Source organism: Cavia porcellus, unplaced genomic scaffold (genome assembly GCF_034190915.1).
Source record: "Cavia porcellus strain 051 isolate PalLab524CR breed Dunkin Hartley unplaced genomic scaffold, mCavPor4.1 scaffold_11, whole genome shotgun sequence".
NCBI classification, from domain to species: domain Eukaryota; kingdom Metazoa; phylum Chordata; class Mammalia; order Rodentia; family Caviidae; genus Cavia; species Cavia porcellus.
Window position 1 is genome coordinate 63704988 of NW_026947494.1, and position 25786 is coordinate 63730773.

Genomic DNA, 25786 nt, shown 5'->3' on the forward strand with positions numbered 1-25786 from the left:
ATTCCTTTGTTTGTTTTCTAATATTTTTAAAAGAAAATTTAATGTTTGAGAAGCTTTGACTCCAGTCAAATGATTAAAAGCTATTAAATATAAATACCTATTTAAAACGGTCAGAAACATGATGTTATATCAAATCCACAGAAGCATTTGATTAACTTTGTTTTTAAAAAGTGAAGATTAAAAATAACTTAGTTTAAGGTACTTCAAAATTATTTTTATTCAAATTTTTTTGTCCATATTACTGGTACTTTGTATTAAAGAAACAAATATAAAATTGATGCTTGGAAAAGTATCAGTTCCATTAAACTGAAGTAAAAGAACTGTATTATCAGTGCTGCATCTGTACCCAGATACCCCAGAGTTCCAGATTTCTTCCATGTGAGATAACTTTGTCCCATAAACTGTCAGGATGACTGCAGACGTGAAAAATATAGCATTCAGCTTCCAGAAAGATCTAAATCAAGTATAATTATAGAATACAAACTATCTTGTAATTCAGTGGGAATTTGTATCATTGTGATTAGAGGGAGGGGAAAGGGATGAAGAAAAAAATTGAGATGAGTCATGTACATTTACCAATTCCCTATGAAGAATGTAATCATTATTTATTGCAAACATGGACTAACAAAAAACAAACAAATAAAACTGGTAGAAGAAAAATACAGTGACAGACTACCTGTTATAATAGGAAAAGCTTCATGGAACAGTGATGTATTAGTTGTATCACAATAAGTGATTCATTATAAAGAACTAATCCTGGAATTTTTCTTTATGTTATTTTTTGCCTTGTCCTACCCATTTTTTAAAAATTCTAGTATTACTTACATAATTGAAATTTATCAATATAGTCATATTGGTAAAATGTTGAAATGTATATTCTGTGGCATTAAATATTTTAACACTGTTCAGTTGTTAGCATCCATAATCAGAACTTTTTCATCCTTTCCCACTGAAACTCTTTTCCACCCCGTAAATACTGAATCTCTATTCTTCCTCCCCCAGCCTTTGGTAATAACTGCTCTAGTTTCTATCAGTTCAGGTAGTTTTCCTATTACTAAAGTACCACTTAAGATAGTTTTCCTATTACTAAAGACTCCTGTAGCCTACTAGTCTAGCACATGTAGGTATTCGATAAATATCTAAATTAAAGGACCATTAGGAATCAAAAAGCATATGCTTGGATGAGTTACTGTTGTGTTTCTTGTGTGAACCCAAACTGCTGATTATTGTTATAATAACTTTATTTTTTTTTTCTCTTAAATGTTTTCACTTAAATTTAAATGAAATTTAAAATGTAGCTTATTTTCTTTTTAGACTGAATCAGGATATGGATCTGAATCCAGCTTGCGACGACATGGCTCAATGGTGTCACTGGTGTCTGGAGCAAGTGGCTATTCTGCAACATCCACCTCTTCATTCAAGGTTTGTGATTATGAATGCTTGCAACATAATTTGAGTTTAGTTTTGGAGACTGAGCAGAACTTACTTGAGTTTTGAAGGAATTTTTATATAGTCTAACTTACTTGAATTTGTTAATAGAATAACTTTCAGGAGTAAAATCATGCCTCATATTAAGGTAAAACAGAATTTATCTTACTCATTAATAAAATCGAAATTAAATATAACTTAAAGGATAATCTGACTACTGAAATGAATTTATTTATCCAAAACTGATTAAAACAGATTATAAACAATCCCTCTGCACAGGGTAAAGTTCATATGTGTTTTTGCATAAGAGAATCACTTGTGTTTTACTAAAAGAATCGGAAAATAACTCAGATTCAGTGAATGGCAGAAACTTTTATATGATCAGATACACCTTCTGAAGGTTCTCTAGATGATATTTAGCAGTAACATGAAAGTATACCCTTATACATCTACCATTTCAAAAGCAGTTTCTCCTTCCAGTGTCTAATTTGAAAATAAAAAATATTGTTTTAGTAAATTTTCAGGAATTATTTCTCTTATTTCCCATGAGTTCATAGCTATCAAGCTATTAGACAAGTCGTTTTGTTGTTTTTCAGCCTATGTCTAAGACTATTAACTTGAACTTGTCTCTTTACCCAATTCCCTGAGTGATGAGGTACAGACCTTGAAAGGAGGTAAAATATCATAAGATTAAATAAAGTACAATTTTGTTTCACATGAATTATATCCTCTTGTTTTGTGTTTTGCAGAAAGGCCACAGTTTACGTGAGAAATTGGCTGAAATGGAAACCTTTAGAGACATCCTGTGTAGACAAGTTGATACTCTCCAGAAGTACTTTGATGTCTGTGCTGATACTGTCTCCAAAGATGAACTGCAAAGGGATAAAGGTTAATTAGGCTATTACCACTATTTTTACTTGGAGAAAGAATGGATTTAAAGCTTCTTGATCTTAATGGATAATGTCTTTAAGTAATAACACTTAATTGTAGTCACTTTGCTTAAACTCCCAGTACAACAGATTTGGGAGTCCATGTAACTTCATTGTTTTAATAATACATACTGTTTCATTTCTGATCATCTGTGCCAGATGCCATTGAGAATTCTCAATAACACTTTTTATTCTGTTAAAAAATGATATCTGGGCTGGGATTTAGCTCAGTGGCACAAGTGCCTGTCTGGCAAGTACGAAGTTGTGAGTTTAGTCCCCTATACACACCCCAGCACCACCCTGGCAAAATGGTAGTTGATATCTTGATAATGTGAAGCATCTCACATTATTGTATCTAATAAATCTGTCCTTTGATGAGTCTCAGAGAAGACAGCATATATTCATTTCACCAGATTTAGAATTAGTTCACAAATGTCTTTCTTCCTCTTTCCTCCTTTCTCTCACTATTCTTTCTTCTTTTTTTCTTTTACTGTCTTTGCCTGCCTGCCTATCTCTGTCCCTCTGTCTGTCTCTACCCCATCCCCACACTTCTCACTCTTTTTTTCATGGAGAATGAAACGAGTAATGAAATGCTCTCTGTGAACTCTGTTTGCCTTTGTCTCTTTGGATTTTCAGCTTTGTCTTCTTATCTTTAGAATCTCTAGGCTCCCTTTAGGTACCCTATTGGTGTATTTTTTGTTTTGTTTTGTTTTTGGTACCAGGAATAGAACTCATGAACTCGTGCATGCTAGGCAGGTGCTGTGCCACTGGCCCTCACCCTATTGTTTTTATGTTGTTTTTGTTTTTTTAATGTTTGATAGTTTTCTTTAAAAATAAATCCAGCTGAGCTGGGTATGGTAGCACACGCCTTTATTTGCAGCACTCGAGACACTGAGGCGGCAGAATTGCTAGGAAAATTTGAGGCCAGCCTGGGCTAACTAGTGAGTTCAAGGCCACCCTAAGCTGCATGATAAAACCCTGCCACAAAAATAAATAAATAAATAAAAGACAGAAATATATATCTATAATAAAATTAAAAATCCGACTGAACTTCTACTTATCTCTCAATATATTAAAAAGTGGACCTTTTTTTTTTATCAATTTATGTTACCTTTCTTTTGCTTGAAAATTAGCCCTTTAAACCATGAGGCATATGAAAATGGATTTTGTTTATCTTTAAATGATCTGTGCCAATAGTGTTATAATATTTGAAGGACAAAAGTTATAGTACAAGAAATAGAGGTTGGAATGAGTAGGAAATTGGCAGAGTAATTTTAAATAGTATTCTGAATTCTTTCTGTTGTATGTTTGAATAAATGGCAGAAATGTAGACAAGACTGAATGACTTAAATTACAGGTTAGTCTTCTCGCAGTTCCAAACTCAAAGTACTAGAAGGTTTGATTTCTTCCAAGCCTCTCTCTGGCTCATAGATGCTGTCATCACCGTATATCTGTATATGTGTTTATGGGCAAACAGGAAAGGGAGTTGCAATTAAGGCTGAGGAAGAAGCAGGAAGTGGTAGGTGTTCCCACTTCGGCCTTCTGCCACATTAGACCACCTCCATAACCACAAAGTAATTTATACTAGGGCAAGAACCTTTCATTCCCATCTTTGTATTGTTAGGAAAAGGGCGAAGTCTCTCTCTTACTACTTCCTGCTGAAGGGGGGGGTGCCCTTTCAGCAGGGGTTCAGGAAGGTTGACAGGATGATGGTTGGTACCTATGTAGAAGTTGGTACCAGGTGTTTCAGCAGGACAAGGAATTAATCATTGGTGGATGCTCATATCCTAGACTGGAAAAACAAAGAGACAACGTGCTATGAGGAGGTAGGCCACTATCATATTTAAGGACCCAGGAGAGGTAGAAGGATTTAAATATGCCATTCCATCAGGACCACGGTGAGGCAGAATCTAAAAGAAAAGTGTGGGGGTAGGAGGAGTGAAGTTATGAGAGTTAATTATTCCCCCCATCTGAAAGGGTAAAAGTTAAAAGTGTAGGCAGGTAGGGCTTGCCTCTGGTCCAGGAGTTGAGGTGGAAAAAATAAGAAGCATGAGAGATATAAGGCTTGGTGATTGACTCATATTTGGGAAATTCCAAAGTAGGTGTGGGAAGGGCCCTGGCTGTGTTACTATCAGGTAGATAAGGCCTAGACTCACAGGGATCTCCTGTTTAACTAAACAGCTGAGGGCAGAGAGAACTAAGATAGTTACAGTGAAAAATTAACTAATAGAATGCAAGGGATTAGGAACCAAATAGGATAACAAAATATGACCTCACCTGAAAAATGTGGCTGTGGGGGCTTGGTGAGAAGGAGATGGGTGGGAGATAGGAAATGAGATGACCACTCAGGATGGTTAGATCAGAGTTGGGAGGGCACCATTTAACTTGAGTGATGTGCAACCAGAATGGCAGTCCAGCAACTTTGACCACTATTGGGGTTGCCAAGAAGACCAGGTAGGGGCCGCTCAACCTTGGTTATAGTCTTTGGGATGATTTCCTGTAACAGGACTTCAGTAAGTACATCAGCAGTCTCCCTGGTTGTGGGAAAGGCTTTTATCCATCCTGAAAAAGTACAAACAAAGGTGAGAAGATACTTGAGAAATTTGTGGCGGCACATTTATGTAAAATCTGTCAGTCCTGAAAAAGGGTGTGTCTGTGTAAAATCTACCTATCAGTCCTGACCAGGGGTTGTCTGCGAGACTGATGAATAGGAAAGGAAGGGGGTGATATGTGTCCCTGAAGAGAGGTTTTACTATAGAGATGACAGATATAAGTTGTTGAGACCTCAGAGTGTTTGGGTCAGTCTGAATAAACACAAAGGAATAAAAAAAGGTGTTTTTAAGATCTGTGACTGTAAAGTGAGTGATGGAGGGAGGGAGATGAGAAAGCATGGTATAAAGGTTTGGCACCACTGAGTGCATTGGGATAATGGCATTACTGATTACACCAAGGTCCTGCATTAGACGATAAGACTCATCAGGCTTGAATACTGGGAGAACAGGAGTATTATACGGTGAATGGGCAGGTTTAAGAAAACCATTGTCTAAAAGATGCCTGATTATAGGTTTAAATCTCTGTAAATGTTTGGGACCTATAGGATATTGGGAAATGCAAGGAAAATTGATGGATCCCTAAGGTAAGTTAAAATAGGCATGGCATGGGTTAGCATGGGTGAGATTAAAGGTATCTCAAACTATGGGATCCACCAGAGAAGAAGGGAGGGGCGGGCTTAGTTTTGCAGTGCACTGTGAGGGTGCTGGAAGACAGAGAGCTGTGGGGAAGGAGAAGGTAAAGGAGAAGTTAAGCTTTTGAAGAAGATCCCTGCCTAAAAGAGGTGTGGGACATGTTGGAATTGTTAGGGTAACAAAGAGAGTCTGGAATCTGCATGGAATAGACCCTGTCTGCAAAGGCTGCGTAGGTTGGCCATCAGCACCCACCGTAGAGACTTAGACTTAGACGTAATATAACAGCCTGAAAACTCAGGAAGAACACTATACATGGCCTCTATGTCCACAAGTATAGAGAATGTCTTACCTGAGACCTCCAGTGGGACTTGGGGCTCTGAGAAGGATACCTTAATGGAGGGCTGTGGAACCTGAGCGCCATCAGTCTTGAGCGGCAAGTCCAAGTAGATCAGTCAGTGATGAGTCTGGTGGTGATCAGATCTCCTATGAGGGTAAGGAATAGTACGATGGCTTACCCACTGGTGGCTAGGCCAGTCACTCTATCAGTGGCCCTTGAGATTGCAATAGGGGCAAGGCCCCAGAGGAATGCCAGGGTTGGGGCACTCTCTTGCCCAGTGTCCTCCTTTGTTGCACTTGAAGCATGGTCTGGGAGGGGCTTGGGCAGCTCCACCTGGTGTCCGTTTATCTGTCTCAGAGCCCAGGTGTCACTGCTAAAAGATCAGATTGTTATTTTTCCTTTTGATTTTTATCTCTGTTGTTGAAAACATGAAAACCCTTATTAAGAAGATCACCCTGTGGGGTTTGAGGGCCAAGTTTAGCCTTTTGGGATCTGCCCCACAGTTGAAGCTATCTGTACTTCTCCACAGTAACAAGACATCTGGTTCTCCGTGCTGGCTATTTTGAGGCCCTAACCCTGTCTGACTGCCCATAACGTTTTTAACTGGCTTAGCTGCCTGTAGCATTTTTCTCTGAAGAATTAACTCAAACTGCCATAAAGGATAATAGGTGGAGACTGATAAGTACCTCCTGTGCTGTTAGAATGTCTAATGCCATCTGATTTCTGGAGGATGGCCTGTTATATTAATTTTACCTTTTTATTTAGGAGAGAGATCTGCTATGGTGTCATTTAATGCCACTTGAGTATAGTTAAATATGGCCCCAGTATTATTCATATAACCTTTTTCCGGAAAAGATCTGGTGGATTCCAGCAAAAGGAATCCAAAAGGAATTTATAATTATCTCTTAATTTTAGTTGTTGAACATCCAGAAGATTGATAACAGTACAGTGCAGTAGAGGCAGTAAGCTTAACATAGAACATTGAATGGAACTACTGTATTCTATTAACCATGAGTGTTTTAACATTTAAGCACTGAAGAAATTTGTGACATTATTTGGACTGCTCTCTATATAAGCATCTCTCAGTACAACATATATAAATTTTTGTTTAAAAATTCTTATTTGACTGGTGATCTCGTGTGTGGGTCTGACCTGAATTTCCTGGCTGGAGCACAAGAAAAAGGCAGACGTCTGTACCTGAAAGGAAACACTTGTCATCATAAACAATTCCAATTTTATATCTGAAGGCATGAGTATACCATCAGATCAGCAACAATGAATTGTCTTAGTCATATGAATTTTAGTTGAGGTGTCTCCTATAAGGTTATCAAGATTATTGGGGCCTCCGATTAATGAACAAGAGCTGGTTAAAGTTAGCAGGTGGCCACTTTCTTATTCATCAGTTGAAGTCTTGTCCAGTGTCTCCTCATCCCAAGGGATTTTGTTTAACCAACTCTGGCATCATTTTGATCAGCTGGCAACCTAGGTGGAAGCATGTTTTTTAAATCTATAACCCAAATAAACCTTGATTAAATGGTCTGAAAATGTAATAAGAGGAAAAAAGATTGTTGAGCTCAAATAAAAAGGAACAGCTGTTTACAGAGCAGGCAAATGGACAAATGTGGACAGACAGTGTACAGTATAAACAGACTGGACAAACGGACAACAGATATATAGACTGACAAACATGTTACAAAATCAGAGTACACTCAAATATATTTGGCCAATTTGAACTATAATAAATAGACTAGTGTGAAGCTTTTTGTAGATTAATAGAGATCTCTTGAAATAAGAATAGCAGAAAAGCAACCTAATTTATAGCTACTCTGAGATAGGTCAGAGATGTAAAAAGGAACATGAATATGAACTTGAATATGAACAAGGTTTTTGGGACCAGCCTCTAGATGGCTGCTGCTGGTCCTATGATGGGAGACTGCAAGAGGGTGACCATTGACCCTGTGCATCCTTCACAAGGTGGCAGCACACGGTTGCATGGAGGAGGGCTGCAAGATGTCCTCCACACGAGCTGTCCTCCACACGCGCTGCAGCAAAATGGTTGGTAAGAACCATGTGACTTGCTGGAATGCTGGAACGCATGAGACCAAGTATAGTGGGCTGGTAGGGAAAATGGTGACGCAGGGGTAGGAGACAGAGAACCATCCATGGAATAGATGGCTCAGGTGGAGGGGATTGAGAAATTGGAGACTGGGGAGAGAAACTAAGGGAAAGATTAGAGGCCACTGGATATGAGGAAGGGGGAGAGATTGGCACATGGGACCACAGAAACCTCTGGCTGAGATACCTGTGGGATTTGGTCTTGGAGATACAGGGGAGGAGCTATAAAAACAGGAGATGTATCATCTAAGGGGTCTGGTGGGAAGGATGGGAGAGATCCCGGTGGAACAGAGTGAGCCAGAAGTATTTGCGCCATTATAGAAGACAGAGTGAGAGAAGGACGTGTCCTTAAAGTGAAAAAGGTCTAAAATGAAGGGTTTCTGCCATCTTGCCGCCATTGTAAGAAAAGAATAGATAAAATATCCACTTTTTGGTTTTTATAGCCACTTTGAGGCCAAGAGCACCAAGGTGATGAACCAGGCACTCCAGAGGTGTGTTTTTCGGGGGACAGGAAGTGGTCCCCATGACCGAATTATAAGTGAGCTGAGAGAACAACTTCGCCTCAGGACATGAGCTTTAGCTCTCCTCAAGGAACGTGGAAGATGTCCTGGGTCACACTTATCAAAAGAGGTTGTCATCAGTTTTGAAAGTGTGACACAGAAAGTTCCAACACTATTCTCCTCTACCTCCACTGAAGAGTGAAAGGCGGGGTCCCTGGGAACAAAAATAACAGTTTTGCCTCAGGCAGTGCAGCCTAAGGAGCCTGAAAACTGCTGTCTCTATCCAGGGATGGCAAATACAGGTTCTGTGACGCAAGCTTTCAAATTTTGGGAAGGGAAACAGAAAACCCCGGATGGTAGTTAACCTGTGATGAGTGAGGAAGGTCACCGTTCCATGTGGATTAGCAGCGGCAAGTAAACCACCACGGAGGCAATAAAAGGTGGTTCAGAAGCAAGGGAGCTTCAACTGGGAGGAATTTTTTAGGAGCTAACACACTCTGCCATCCAAGTCACACGACACCATTATGAAAGAGTTCTAGTGCAATAGAGAAGCAAAAGTACAAAAACAACAGGTTTATTGAGATGAGGACATGAAAAGGAGCACACAATCCATGGTGGCCACACTGTCTCTTCAACTGAAATATGGGGGGTATGGGACATATGTAACCTTTGAGTAGGGGTAGTGCTTAGATCAGGCATTGGTGATGTGCAAGGAGCTGATTGGAATTTTCTTATGGGCTAACAGGAAGGGGAGTTGCAATTAAGGCTGAGGAAGAAGCAGGAAGTGGTAGGCGGTCCTGCTTTGGCCTTCCACCACATTAAATAACGACCACCAACATAACCGTACAGTAATTTATACTAGTGCAAGAACCTTTAATTACTGACCTAAGAATAGCAATTGATATACTTTCAGTAAGTTATCAAAACTAAGTTAATGATGTAAAGGGATTTCGGAATTTCTATTCTTTCTTAGGTTATTGAAATAACCCTGACTTTTTTATTTTAGATGTTCAATGTTTCCATATAAAATATTTTAGCGGAATTAGTAATAAGGCAGTCAACCTGATCCTTCATCACTACAACTACATATTTTAGTAAGATGAATTTGTCCTTTAGGTTTAGATACTCTAGTGGTTACCATAGTAATTATCTATTTTACCTAAATATATTGTTAGATTTTAAAAACAAGACATACATACGACATTGAAAGTTAAAAATTCTGGGCAGGGCATACAAGTCAGCAGTACAAGCAGTACAAGTACCTGGCAAGCACAAGTTAATGTTCTGATTTTGCTCTTTTATTTATAATTAATTTAGTATCTTGCTATAAATTACTTAACTTTTTTACCTTTTATTTTCTCAACTGTAAAAATTAATGTTATGTCCAGCGCATGTGATTGTGACAGTTAAATAAAAATGTGCATGTTAGCACTGTTTAACAGCAAAAACTTAATAAGTAATAGCTGCTATTATTAATGTGGTTAAATTTGGGTTGTTGTAGCCAAAAAGAAAACAGGAATGTTAAGTTCCAAAGATGAGATTTAGCAGAACACATTTGAATCTTGGTAAGGGAGGTCATTCTGATTGAGGCAAAGAATTTGTATTAGAACATGGTTTGAAACAATGATGTCACACATCCTTAAGAATATGTTAAAGTTTTCTTAGCAGTGGATAAGGAGTGCTTTGTTGCCACTCAGTTAGCCATAACTTTATTTTCATGAGTTTTGCCTGCTGAGTATTGGGCATTAAAAATAAATAAGACATGGTGGCACATGCCTGTAATCCCAGCACTCTGGGAGGCTGAGGGAGAAAGATCACAAATTTGATCCCAGCCTGAGCAATTGAGCAGACTTCGTGTCTCAGTATAAAAGGTAAAAGACGGGCTGAGGATGGAGCTCCATATGAAGGCCCTGTGCTCAATCCCCAGTACTGAGGGAGGTGGGAATTGTGGAAAATTATGTTTGGTGCTGGTAAGCTTCTCAGTGAAGAATACTGATCCCAAGAACAGTTGAGATTAATTTAAAAATTATTTTTATATTAGTAATTTGAAAAATTACTTGCTATTTTAAGGTAAGGACATGAATTGAAATGTTTTTAAAAGATTAAGCATTGTAAAAGATTGCAACAGATTGGAATGGTAAAAATAAGAGAAGCTTTGTTTGGGGCTGTCTTAGTTGTCTTGTTTCTGAGATACAACACTGACACCACAACTTAAGGAGGAAAACTTTATTTTCACTTTTTGTAAAGACTTCAGCCCATAGTTGACTGAATCTTAAGGCAGGAGGCCATAGCAAAGGAAAATTGGTCATGGCAAGGCAGAAGAAAGCAAAAAGAATGATCAAGAAGGAAAAAAGATAGACTCTTTCAGGCCACACCAGCACTGACCCACGTCCTCTGACCAGGCTGTACCTCCCAACATCACTTGTAGCCATAAACTCATTCGTGGATTAGGCCACTGAGGAGTATCATGCCCCCATGATCCAGTCACTTCCTAAAAACCTCATCTTTCAGTGCATGCAGCTTTGAGAGGACATTGGATATAAACTAATGGGGACTGCCACCATGATTAATTTTTATAGTGTTTGAGTATTTTCCATGAATAATAATGTTAAATCCTTTAATCATGTATAATTTTACAGTAGGCTCATCATATAGATATGTATCATGTTAATCCTTTCTTACAGATGGTTGAAGAACAAAGTGGCAATGTTTGTACAGCTAGTTTTTGGAGCTACATTGAGTTTTAGTAGTAGACATTCCTTTGGGCACATTGTGTGGAAAATAATGAGGCTAGTATTAGTGTTTTTTAAAATTGAGGGGTGTGTCTGTAAAATTGAGGGGTGTGACTTTTGAGACAGAATCTCAAAAGTCTCACTAAGCAGGTCAGGCCAGCCTTGAACTCACTTTGTAGCTCAGGCTGCAAAGTGGTGGCACAGAGCCCTGTTGCCTCTACCTCCCAAGTGCTGGCATTATAGACATGTGCCACCATGCCCACCTCCAAAAAAATTCAAGTCTTAGCAGTTAAATTATCATGTGACAGAAGGACACATGTCTTAAGACTTGAAGGAGACTTGGAAGAATGAGGAGCAAAAGGAATTTGATTTTTAAAATAAAATGGCTAAATGGTTAGAAAAATGGGAGACCCAAGAGTCTTGGCAAGTAGAAATGTTAATGGAAGCAGAAGCAGTGTCAGAAAGCATAGGGTCAGGAAGTAAAGCAAAAACCTATAAAAGCCTATAAAAATAGGTTGCATTAAAAGATAGCCTACCACTGAAAAATGTGTCTTTGAGGACAAAGGTTGTAGTGAAGGGGAGTAACTTATCATGACTTTCAGCCCAATCATGCTGAACCAGGATATTGTTGAGGAGTACGAAGAGAATTCCTAGATGAGCTTAGATAACTTTCTAGTAGAAATAAAAGCTAACATTATAAGCTTCTGAAGACAGAAGGAAAGGGCAGCAGAAAAAGAGAAATATTATTTAGAGGGCTTTTGAATTTTTTAAGGAAGCATCCTTTAATCTGTGAAAATACATAAAGCCTGGAATTACTGTAATGTAATATGAAATATCTGTTATTGTAGAAAAGATAAAGGTAGAAATGGGAGGAAGATAGAATTTTTTTCATTAATGGGATGCAAAAAAGTAGGGATATTTGTAAAAATCTGAGAAGTGAAGTAAGAATCTTAAATGGTATGTGAAAGTCATCTATTTGGGATTAGGCTAGGGAACTAATTTAGGGATAGTTGCATTATAAATTCAGTTGGTTGGCATGGCTTTTATCTGAATACGAAATATGCAAGGAAAATAAACATAAAGAAAAAGTTTGTACTTCTGTGATAAATAATATATTTGTCCAGACCCAGCCTAGAACCTAAAAGCTTTTCAGGAATGGGTTTTTCATATGTTAAAGACTTCCTGAATGACATTGTTATACATCCCTCCTTAGCTGGGCACAGTTGTGTTTATCTGTAGTCCTAGCTACACAAGTAGCTGAGACAGGAGAATCACTTCAGTCTAGGAGCTCAAGACTAGTCTGGGTAATGTAGCAAAACCCCACAAACACATAAAAAGATCTCCTCCCGGTAGTAGGAATTTTTCAAATTTTTTTTCTCTGAAGATATATAAGAGAGAAATGAACAAGAAGTGTGTGTGTGTGTGTGTGTGTGTGTGTGTGTGTGTGTGTGTGAGAGAGAGAGAGAGAGAGAGGAGAGAGAAGTGAGATGATTGTGTGTTCATGGAACCTTATTTGGCCACTCTAAAATTGAAGGTTTAGATCCAAGTTGAGTTCAAGGTTTAGCTGAGGGGTGGTGCTGGAATGTACTTTTTAGGTTTGCTTGAAGATAACAAAATTAAGACTATAAATCATGAATGATGATAAAAGTATAGGAGGAGCCAAACATAGGATTAAGAATATGAAAGTGATATTTTGTAACTCAAATTTGGTACTAATAGGTAAGTGAAATATAAGCCATTAAGAAACTTTTAAAAGCAGTTAGTCAGGTAATACTGAGTTAAGGCCAGGATCTTGTCTGATAATAAACATTGATTTAAAAAAAGAAGTATACTATGTCAATGAATTCCTTAGAATTTACCATATTGACAAATGATTGATGGGGACATAAAGATCCATTGAATGTGGGAGAATAGTTTATCTTAGCACAAAGATATCTGCAGAGGTTTCATTAAAGGTATTGAAGTCTGTAAGAATGATGGCAATGTCATTCAGCTGGGTAGAAATGAATACAAGGTATTAGTAAATAACAGCAGGTTACAGTTAGAAAAATTTAGTATTATTGAGTAGCAAAATTTTTAAATGATGAAAAAGTAGTCCAGTAATTAGAAATGTTCATGGTGATTCCTACCATTTAGTCAAGGGAGGAAATACGGTATTCAGTTGGGTTCTGCATCCATAGAGGAAAGAGGTAAAGAGAATATGATTTTCCTTACAGATCCAAAGTACTCCTAAGATAAAGAAATACACAATTATGTATATCATTAATTTAGCGTGAAGATTCCTTGTGTAGAGTCCTTCAGAAGATACACAGGTTGAATATTCTTTATCCAAAATAGTTGGGATTAAAATTATTTAGGATTTTGAATTTGTTGTGGATTTGGAATATTTCCATATACATATGAGATGGATTTGCAATATGACCCAAGTGTAGACACAGAATCCACTTAACGTTTCATATATATTGAATATGCATAACCTGGAGATACTTTTATACAGTATTTTGTTGTGTGCCTAATGTCACGTGTGTTACTTTCCACTTATACCATCACATCAGCACTCAAAATTTGGACATCACAGCATTTCGAATTTCAGATATCTAGATGATAGGTACTCAACCTGTAAATTAATCCACAAAATATTTGATGAAAGCAGAAAATAGGTCAGGGGTTGAGATTCAAAAGTTTCCATTATGAGTAATATATACAGTAAAAAGATCAAAGTATAATATGAAGTAGTAAAAGGAATAAAAGAATGGTATACAAGAGAAAAAGAATTGTATTTTTTGTTTAGTTTTAATTTTTTTCTTCTGGAATTAGAGGTGTTATAAAAGGATTTCTAGGCATATAAACCCAGTAGGATGATTGAAAATATCTTATCTGGAAGTAGTTCTATTTTCCTTTAAATTTCAGATTTAAAACACTGAGAAACAAGCTATGGTGTCCTCTACACATGGATATCCTTTTACAGTACTACTACTCCCTTCTAGGCCTTTCAGAGACATGAAATGGCCTGTGATAGATAAGAAAACTAAGGGAAAAATGTTACAATTTAATAATCATCTCTTATACACGTAAGAAGGGATAGTTAAAATGTATCTTTTTTTTTTTGAGACAGGATTTTGCTGTGTAGTTCAGGTGGACTTTGAACTCACTGGGTAGCTCAGACTGGCCTTGAACTCACAGCAGTCCTCCTACCTCAGCCTCCCAAGTACTGGAATTACAGGTGTGTTCCCCAATGCCTGGCAGAATATCTTGTTTAATTATATTTATTGAGGATAACTTGTTGTCTAGTGAAAATACAAAAGGTAAGTTAGGTCTTATACTTAATAGAATCCAAAGAATATTGATTCGGTGGAATATAAGAATAAACTGATTCCCTTTTATCATTCTAATATTCTTAAATGTATTTTATTTAGTGGTAGAAGATGATGAAGATGACTTTCCTACAACACGTTCTGATGGTGACTTCTTGCACAATACCAATGGCAATAAAGAAAAGTGTAAGTAATGCATTTTCTCCCTCAGCTAAATAAAATATACTGTCTGACATTATATAACAGCTCATTATATAACAAAGAGTAATTCATCATTGAGCATACTTAAAAAGCAGTGGAACTGCAGGAATCCTAGCTAAAATATCTTCAGAGAAAAGTAATGCAGGTAAAATACACCTTCTGATGTTGTATAACTTTGGCCACTCTGTACCAAATGCGCATTCTAAATTCCAGTCATTAGCTCATTTGCCTCAGAAATATTCACAAAATCAATTTTTAAGTACTAGACTTTTTTCCCATTAGGAGAGAAATTTTTCAGGGAACTTGACTTTAATGTTTTCTTTAAAATGTATTTTTTTTCTATTTAACACAGTTTTTCTCCACTTGAAGAACTACTACTGAAAAATTGGTGTTATTATAGAAAACTATTGAAATAGCCCCATTTCACATCATAATTGCTTCTAAGCCCAGGAGCAGGATGATCTATTTCATGTACTGGTTTACTAACTATTACCCTATTTATATTGACTAACTTACTAGTCAGAATTCTGAGTTACTCATTAGTGTGGACTATAATCAGTGCTCATCTTATGACACGGTCCTAAGAAAAAGTATATTTCTAAAACTTCTTAAGTACAAAAAGGCCTTTGTGAAAAAAAGTTAATCTAAATTGTACTTTTAATTTTTTTGAAATTATATAAGAATATGGAATAAGATCTATATGATGATAGCACAAATTTAAACGTTGGAATTTGTCTTGTTTGTTTGTTTTGTGGTACTGGGAGTTGAACCCAGGACCTTGCAATCCCCTATGTGTTGTTTTTTAAAAATTTTACATGCATAGAAATAATTTCCTATTTTAGTGATCATAGAATATTTTTTTCTTTTCTTTTTTTTTTTTTTTTCTGTACTAGAGATCGAACTCACAACCTCGTGCTTGCAAGGCAGGTGCTTTATGCCTCTGAGCTAAATCCTCGGCCCAGTATTCCTTTATTGGTACTAAATTATGATGTTTCCCTATCCTCTAAAGTTTCCTTATTTTCTTGTTTATCATCCTCATCCTGGCTTTTTTTTCTTCCATAAAACTTTTTTTTTATCAGTACCAGGGATCGAACTCACAGCCATGCGCTTACAAGGCAGGTGCTTGTGCCGCTGAGCTAAATCCCCAGCCCCTATAAAACTTACTTTTACTATTCTTGTAAAATATTAGCTTGATATTAGTGGCTTATCAAAATCGTCCTTACAAGACTAAATGTTAAAAGCTATCAGTTCATCTAGATTACTATATCTTTGTGGAAGTAAAGGACTATTTTAGGAAGGATCTTTGGAGTTACATTTTATTTCACAATGAATAATCTGCTTTAATAGAAAAAAGTATATTGTTTCTATATTAGAAAAATAATTAAAAGGTGTTTAAACTTCCAGGCCTGATTCTGCATTCCACATAAACTCAAGCTATTCCACCTATATTCCCAAAATTGAATCGAAACTTACGTTGTTCTAGATATTAAACTGGAGATTTCTAGATTTGGCAAACAAGATAGATATACTGTCCTATTAATAATTGATTAAACGGGAATGTACATACTGATTGTTGAGATCTGCATGCTGTGTAGTCCTCCTTATCTCCCAGAGATCTGATAATAGCTTCCATGTTTTGTTATCTTTGAAATAGCTGTTCATGCCATCAGATACAATAAAACCAAATAAGACAAAATAGAATAAAACCAAACAATGAAAACGATACAGGACTTTAAAACAAGATAGTATGGAATTAACAGTGGCTACCACCTTCAGATGGAGATTCCCTCATAGGTGCTACATTGCATATTGTTATCCTTTAAATAGATGCTAAGACTACAGCCTTTAGGTCTGCAAAGTCAGTAAAACACTGAACACTACAAGCATTAAGTTATATTATACTTCAGTAGCCATCATCTCAGCCCGTGTTTCTCTAGGTCAACTGGTTGCTTATAACAAGGAGCAAATCATAGCTCTTATCTCCCAGCCCATGCACCAGAAGGAGCTGGCGTCTCATTCTCCTCTTCGTGGCCCACAAATGGCACCAACTCACAGAAAGGGCCTGGTGTCTGATTCTCCTCCCCACAGCCCATACTCGTGCTGACTCAGAGGAAGGGACTGGCTTCTTCTTCTCCTCCTTGTGGCCCATGAATGGCACCAACTACGGAAAGGGGCTGGCTTCTTGTTCTCTCCTGGGGGCCTGTGAATGCTGCCAACTCACAAAAAGGGGCTGCTGTCTGGTTCTCCCACTACAGCCCACCCCTCAGTATGTTTTTTAAAGTTAATAAGCTGAGTGTAAAATTTATGTGAGTGTGCAAAAGCCGAGAATCACTAAAAGTCTTGGAAAAAAACCAGAGTAACAATGTTCAGAGGCTGAGGCAAAAAGATTATAAATTCATGCTTACCCTGAGGAACTAAATGATGTAGCAAGACTGTCTCACAGTAAAAAATGAACAGATCATAAAAAATAGTATCAGTCAGTGCTCACTGGAGAAATAGAGTTAATGTAAGATATAAATATATATGATGATTTACAAGGTAGACTTACACAGACCATCCACAGAGGTGAGAAGAGTGCAAAAAGCTGTCTGCACACTGGAGATCCAGGGGACCTGATTAAAGGGTGAAGGCCTGGAGCTCAGGGTAAGTCCCATGGGAATCCGTATCCAAAGTCCAGATAGTCTGTGCTGGAAGGCCAAAGTATCTGTGCTGGAAGCCAGCGAATAGACATTCAAGGCAAACGCGAAGACTGGGGCTCCTTCAGAAAAACAAAAGCGAGACTTTCTTCTTTGTTCCCTCTTACTCCATTAGACTGCAGGCTGCTTTGTGCCACTCCTACATCTTTGCCATCCAGCCACACCTATAACTATGCTAATCCTGTCAATTGGGCATTTCTTACTCAAGTTGACTTAAGAGTTAACTACCATAATCCTGCCCTTGTCAACTTGTCAGCCAGGTGTATACTTTTTTATAATGTACTTAGTCTCCAGACACAAAGACACATTCATAATTATGCCTAACATTGTACAAACCATCTGGTGTACAAGTGAAAATACACTAATTCTCTCCCTACAATAGAAAGTAATTTTTCTGTAGGTGGTGCTTCTAATATTTCATAACTTGAACATTATAAGTAGCTTTAACAGTACTTAAGAACCAGTATTAAATTGGTCAACATTATATTACATAGGAAGCATATTAGGAGAGCACTATCATAGTTAGAATCCTTGTTTCTATTATTGATCGCAGAGTCGTAGCTGATATGTAGAACTGCTACCCATGACCTTCAGCAAGCACATCAGCATGTTTTGGTTCTTTCCCTGCTGAGGTGACTCATACTTTTATTACTGAAGGTTCTGGGCCATTTTTCATCCTGCCTGGATTGAGTTGCAGTTTCCCATTATTAACAATACACAGCAATTCTAGGAGGCACTCTTCTACACTTCAAGTATATTTTTCCTTCCTTCCATTGTAGGGTATTAGACCAGTTTACCCTGCCAACAGTATAACTCCCTTTTCAGCATGTTTGCTTAGTTGTATGAAGAGACCAAAATGACCAATGGGGAGCCTCAGCTTTTAGTTCAGTGGAATGATTGTTGTGCCTTCTGGCACAAGCCTTTCCCACTCTGGGACAGTAAGACTTCTAGGCCACCAGAGCATAAGATTGCAGGAACAGGAAAATTTTGTTATTGGGTCACTAGGGATAGCAGGTGAGTAGTACCTGTACTTATGAACCTATATGGTACTATGGATACTCATTCAAGCCATATACAGCCTTTTGAAGAACTTTGCCCCAACCCTGCAAGCTAGAGGGAATTCCATGCTCTATGGAATTCTGTGAGAGTGGATAAGGCATTCTGTAAGTCCACAGATTTGACAGAAGGACTAAGTGTAAGGAAGGCAAATCTATACCCAGAATAAGTGTCTATGCCAATAAGAACAAAGTGCTGCCCTTTTCTTTTCTTTTTTTTTTTTTTTTTGTCTTTTTCCTTTTTATCGGTACCTGGGATCAAACTCACGACTGCCTGCTTGCAAGGCAGGCACTTATGCTGCTGAGCTAAATCCCCAGCCCCTAGTGCTGCCCTTTTCATGATGATATTACAGCAGAATAGCGAGGAACACTCATGGAGGCTGAGAACAGATCCATGCGAGCTTTGTTGCCTGCAGACGAAGTCCCACCAAAGTAGGAGCTTCTACCATGAGGAGAGGAAAACAGCAGCTTAAATGCAGTTTAGGTGATTTCTAAAAATAAACAGTCCACTTTCTAAAAGTAGCAGGTGCTTTCCAGAGAACTAGTATGCAAATTTTACCTAATCATGTGACAAATCATGGTGTGGTTCTGCTTAGCGAGGGATTTCAGCATTTATAAGAAACAAACTTAAGGAAACAGACACTTAAATCTAAAATGGTGCAGGTTAATGGGATGGTGTTAGCTGTGCTCGGTATCAGTGGAAGTGGTCCAATATAATCATCCTGTCACCTGGTCGCAGGCTCATAACCATGGAAGTGGATGCCATGTCTGAGACTTGTGCTGGTCTCTTCAGCAGGAATATTGGATACTTAGCTGTGGCTTTGGTCCCTTGGTGAGTTGGGAGTGTGTTACTGAGCCCATCCCTGTTCCACTTTGTTCATGAGCCCACTGGTCAATGACAAGCGTAGCCAAAAAAAGAGGTTGACTGCCCTCAACAAAACATGTCCTCTTATCTACTTATAGATATTCCTTAACAACCTACATGTTTAATATCTGTTTCGACTTAAGACTGAGACATGCTGTTTGATCTTACAATCATCTTTCCTTTTTTGTACAGTTCTGTATAGTTTGTTTTTAGAGCCTCAATGTCTTTTTTTGTATAGGATACCATGTTTGTACAGTACCATGATTTTTGCGGATTGTAGTTTTATGTTCTGTTATACAGTATTGAGTTATGCAAATAAAAGTAAAGTTGTCAAGTTGGAATTTCCTTTGACTATTGCTTTGTTCTGAATATTGTAATGTACATACTATATACAATTGCTTATTTAGCAACCAATTCATTTAACAGTCTAGTGGCAGGACTAGAACTCAGTTGTTAAAAAAGAAATGTCTGTGTTAAAGTCCTCTTTTGCTGAGGTCACTTTGTAGTGACTGTTTACATGGGATAGAAATACCTTTATATCCTCTGCCCATATGAAGAGATCTATCCACATACCTCTTAGCCAGACATCTTGGTCACTAGTTTTCTAATCATGTTCTAAGTTTCTGATTATCTGGCCAGAGCATTGGCTACAGCCAATGAATCAGTATATAGCTGCACATCTGTCCATTTTTTCTTCCAGGCAAAATTATGCACTGGTGAAAGTTCTGCCCACTGTGACAATTTCCCTTCACCACTGTCCTTTAGGAATGTTCTGGAAAGGGACCAAAATGCTACTGCTCTCCACCTGTGGATGGTGCCTGCATAATGTGCAAAACCATCCAAAACTAGCCTTCTCTTCTTCTGACAGTTGATCATATGGTAAATGCCATGAGGCCATATTTGCATGCTGAGAGAGAGAGAGAAAAGACAGTATAGCAGTAGGAACCATGTAACTTATTTATGTCCTCTGGACCTACTTTGGCCAAGTTTGTGACAGAGTGGATCAGGTAATATCTAGCTCATGATGGGTATAGTAACCTGATGTCCCATGTTCAAAGATTAAATTTCCACTAAGGCCCAGTACCGGGCCAGCAGCTACTTTTGAAAGGGAGAATAGTTGTCTGCAGATGATGGCAGAGTCTTGCTTCAGAATCCTAAAGGTTTCTGCTGCAATTCACCTATGAGGGGTCTGCAAGAGATTCCAATCAGCATCCTTACCTACCAGTGACACTTCAGATACTGTTGGATCTCCTGGATCTCGTGATCCCAAGTGGCAGAACAGCCTATATACCAGCCTGGACCTGTTTCAGAACCTTCTGTTGTTCTGGGCCCCACTCAAAACTAATAGCTTTTTGAGTCACTCAGTAAATGAGCCAGAGTAAAACACCTAAGATAAGGATTGCTTTGCTTCCAAAATCCAAATAGGCCCATTAGGTGTTGTGCCTCTTTTTTGGTTGTAGGAGGAACCAGATAGGACTCATCTTGCATCTTAGAAGAAATATCTCTATGTCCCATATCAGTGAACTCTTAGAAATTTAACTGAGACAGAAGGACCTTGAATGTTAATTGGGATCATTGCCCATTCTCTTGACTCACAAATGCTTTACTAACAAGTCCAGAGTAATTGTTGCCTCCTGCTCACATGGTCCGATCACCATAATATCAGTGTAAGGACCAGTGGGAGAGAAAGGTGATCAAGATTCCTGTTAACTAAGTTGTAATACAAGGCTAGAGAGTTAATATAGCCTTGAGGCTGAACAGAAGGTGTACTGCTGGCCTTGCCAGCTGAAAGAAAATTTTTTCTGATGTTCCTTATGGACAGATATGAAAAAGGAGGCGTTTGCCAAACCAGTCGCTGTGTACCAAGTGCCAGGACATGTGTTAATCTGGTCAAGCAAGGACACTACATCTGGTACAGCAGCCACAGTCAGAATTACCACTTGATCTAGTGTACAGTAATCCACCATCATTCTTCAAGACCCATCTTCCTTTTGCACAGGCCAAGTGAAGAATTAAATAGAGATGTGGGGACCACCACCCTTGTATCTTTAAAGTCCTTTATAGTGGCACTAATCACTGTAATCCCTCCACAAATGCAATACGGTTTTTGGATTATTATTTTCACAGGAAAAGGCAACTCTGATGACTTCATTTGGCCTTTCCAACCATAATAGCCCACACACTACAGCAAGGAACCAATGTAAAGATTCTGCCAAGTATAGTACTAAGTACATCTATCCCAGTTACACATTCTGGAACAAGGGAAATGATTACAGGATAGATTTGAGGACCCACTGGACCCACTGTGAACCAGACCTTTGTCAAAACTGTGTTGATCACCTGACATCCATAGGACTCTCTTCTTACTGGATGACCATAATGATGTTTTGGTCTTCTGGAATTAGTTCAGAATTCATGTCCTTGAAATGTCTGATCATTTCCCTTCTCCCATTGTACAGTAACCCTAGTAAAAGGCTGTAGGTCCCTATAGAGAAGGATGGGAAAGAGATTGATGATACACACTTTTGGTAGTAAACCAGGTTCCTTCCTCAGACCCAGCCCTTCTTTTCATTCAAGGGGTTCTGGGTCTATAATCTGACTCAAATCTGGGAACTGATTGAGGGGCCGTGATTCTCTGTCATCATGATTTGAAGTAGGTTTCTGTTCATTTGCCCTTAAGTTTTTCTAACTATATAAATCTGGTAAAAATTTAGTAGGTTTCCTGTCCTTTTTACTTTTGGGAATACCGTGGCTAATCAGCGAGAGCTGCTGTTGTCAAACCGTTGTGATCATTGCTCCTTGTCTGCTGTGCATTACAGTAAGTACTTGAACCCTACCTTTGGTGGTTAAGTCCTACTATACCACTTGACCCTTGCCACTTTGGAATCTTAAACCCTTTGGCCCTAAAGTTCCCAAATGAATAATAATCTCCTCTGTAAAGTGTGGCATGTAGAAAGAACAATAATAGGGCTCTTCAGAGGTGCTGGTGCTCCCATCACAAATATGTTTCTCAAGATGTTAGTGAAGAGTATATTTTCCAGATCCCTGTGTGGAGTTTTAGGTTGAACATGACAGATCTACTCCAGCATTCCCATTTTCCTGAGGCTTTGAATCCCTTCTACATCAGCAAACCATGGAATATCAGGCATCTCTTAACTTACAGTGAGCTATCTTTTGATACTTGCTCTTGCTAACCAGCTGAATAAACTATTAACAGTATAAACTATTTACTCCACAGCTACTCTACTTAACTGGTCCATACCAACAAACTTAGTTTGATCAAAATGTATGTTTTTGCCACCATTATCCCACACCCTTAAAATTCATTCCCATACTTGCTCATCAGGCCTCTGCTTGTAAGAGAAATTCCAGAGGTTCTTTGGCAAAATAGTGAACCGCAATCATGGGTCACACCGTGTACCCCATCTTTAGGAGCCTTCTGGGATTTGAGCCTGGTCATGGGCCTAGAGACAAAAATGGGTGGTGAGGGTGTGTCCTGAGGAGTGGCTATATCATGGCTTGTTCCACAGAGGATCTGTTTCCCCAGGTATAGAAGGGAGGCCAGTACGGTAGAGGATGGAGGTGAGGATGTCTATGCCACTGTAGGTAGGGTAATGTCTTCTTTTGGCAAAATAGTCTCATTACATTACTGTCTTGGGGCTCTGTTTCCAGCCTTGTCAGGATCCCCCAAACATTTCCATCCCAAGTAGTGCCTTCATCTTTACTTCAGATGCCCTTCAAGGCTGAGCATTAAATCTAATCATGAAGGCCTGTTTTCAGGTTTTTGCAATCTCAGCCTTGGGGCTAAAGGAAAAGAGATTCTCATTGCAAGGCACAGTTAGAAACTTAGTTTCTTTACGTGTGTCTAGAGTTGGGAATTTGAATCTTTAAGCCCCTTAGTTTTCCTTTATTAGTTTGTTTTCACAGTTAAAAGACTTTAGATTTCCTGTGTTGTTTTTTTCTTTCTGTGCTTGTTTTGAGCTTATTTTCCTTCACCAGCTTGTCTAAAGCTGCTAAGCCCATCTGGCCAGCATTATTATACTTTCTGTTCTGCCAAAAATATTCAAAAGTATCATACATAGAGCTGTAAATTCCTTGTATCTCAGAAATGAATTAGGTGAATTAGTCCAGTTGAATGCATCTGCACTGTTTTGCACAGTTCACATCCTAGAACTGGGCTGTCTGTTCACCACATTATCAGGGGAGAGACCATGGCAACTTTAGGTCTTACCAAATTAGCCAACTCAGGGACCACCAAAGCCATTAAAGTGTTTCATCTTTATAATTCTATTTCTCTAGAGCCACTCCTGGTAGCTCACTAAAGAATCAGGTTTAATATAAGTAAGTAAGGATTGACAAGGTAGGCTTACATTGGCTGCCTGCAGTCAGGTGTAGAAGAGTGCAAAAGATCCAAAGGATCTAGGCACATGTCGAAGATCTGGAGAAGCTATATGAGTGTGTATCAGGAGGCTGAAGGATCTGCACTGAAAGACTGAAAAGGCTTAGCTGAAAGCCAGGAGATGGGCATCTTAGGAGAAGGCAAAGACTGGAGCTCCTCCAAAGGAAAAGAAATAACACCTTCCTTTTTGTGGGGGAGATTGGTGCTACGTCCTAGGAAGGCCTTTCTTTCTCATTTACCTTTTATTGCATTCAGGTATAAGTCACTCGCACCCGTGGTGGGTCTTCTGCCTTCAATAAATCCATTCAGGCACATGCAAAGCCGTGCTAATCCAGTGAGTTGAGCATTTCGTACTCCAGTTGACTCAGATAACTGTCATGTGGGGGAGTGGAGCTCAATGTGAAGGATCTCGGTTCAGTTCCTTGTGCTTTAAAAAATAAAGTATTTACACTTCTAGTTTCTGCAAAGCATTAGTAACCAAGACACTATATACTACTGGTATAGGAGATAGGCATAATAGATCAGTGAAATAAGCAGAGTCCAGAAATAAAGCCTCACATTTATAGCCAGTTAGTATTTCACAAGCCAGGTCACTTCGGTGGGCAGAATAATCTTTTCAATTACACTGGAGCAGTTGGATATCAGTATGCAAAAGAATGAAGTTGAATTCTTTATCATACCAAATACAATGAACTCAAAACTTAAAAACTTTTAGAAGAAAATATGAGTAAATCTTCATGACTGTATTAGTCAGGATTTTACCTAATAAATACAACACCAGTTATACAAATTATAAAAGTTTACAAGATTGGCTTACGATGGTCAGCCACAGAATCAGATGAAGCGTGCAGAGGGTGTCTGCAAACTGGAGGCCGAAGGATTCAATCCAAGATTCACTGCAGTGTCCCCTGCAAGTCTGCACCAGCAGGCTGATAACGCCTGTGACAGAAAGCCACAGGATCTAAGGCAGAAGCCCAAGAGTCTGCGCCAAAAGCCAGGAGGTGATATCCAAGTTGAAAGTGAAGACTGGAGTTCCTCCAAAGAATGGAATCTCATCCTTCCTTCCCTTTTTTATCATCCAGGAGATGAGCCACCCTAGTGCTGGTCTTCTACACCCTAGGGTGTAGAATTGCTAAGCCTATTTAGTTTAGCTACTAAATGTCTGAAGTTGACACAGTCAGCACTACAGTGACCTCAGGTTAGACAAAGTCTTCTCAGATGTGACACTAAAAATACAAATGAAAAGTTAAACAATAGGTCAGTTGGCTCTTATCAAAATAAATTTTGTGTTTCAAAGAATTTCAAAAAGTGAAATAACTCACAAAACAGGAGAAACACTTGTGAGTGATGTATCTGGTAATGTATTTGTGTCTAAAATACATAAAGAAGTCTCAGTAATCCTTCAATTTAAAAATCAGCAGAGCATGTGAGCACATTTCAGCAAAGAAGATATACTAATAGCCGTATAGATCTTGACCTTATTAACCATATGTTGGAAGATAACATACAATGTCACTTCATACCTGTTATAGTGACTGTCATCAGAAACCATCTAACAGCAGTATGGGTAAGGTTGTGAAGGATTGATGCCTCACACACTGCTGCTGGGAATGTGAGATGGTACAGCTGCTTTGGCAAACATTCTGGCAGTTCCTGAGAAGGTTATAGGTAGTTATTGTTAGATGTGGCAATTCCATTTCTAGTTATATATGAAATAGAAGTGAAAACATATGTCCCCGTCAAAGTGTGGGCTTGAATGTCCATAGCAGCATCATGCATTACAGACACAAAATGAAAACAACCCAGATTTCTCCCCACTGATGAACAGATCAAATATGATATATCCATGCAGTGAAATATTACCCACTTAATGGAATAAAGTACAGTGATAACCTCGGTTATGAGCCTAATTTATTCTGTGATTTGGAGGAAGATGCTTGCATTTGTTTTTGTGTGGGGAAAATGGCCTCACTCATGTTTGTCACCCCATGTGGAGTTTGTGAATGGAAGCAAAATTTTGCTGAACCCTT

The 25786-nt window shown here is 38.5% G+C and overlaps 1 protein-coding gene across 1 annotated transcript in view; it reads left to right on the plus strand.

Moving 5' to 3' along the window:
* Cert1 (ceramide transporter 1) overlaps positions 1-25786 on the plus strand; it is a 131380-nt gene that overhangs the window by 60169 nt on the left and 45425 nt on the right. The window contains 3 exon segments of the mRNA XM_063258366.1: positions 1315-1422; positions 2178-2316; positions 14643-14726. Of these exon segments, the coding sequence (XP_063114436.1) occupies positions 1315-1422; positions 2178-2316; positions 14643-14726 (331 nt within the window).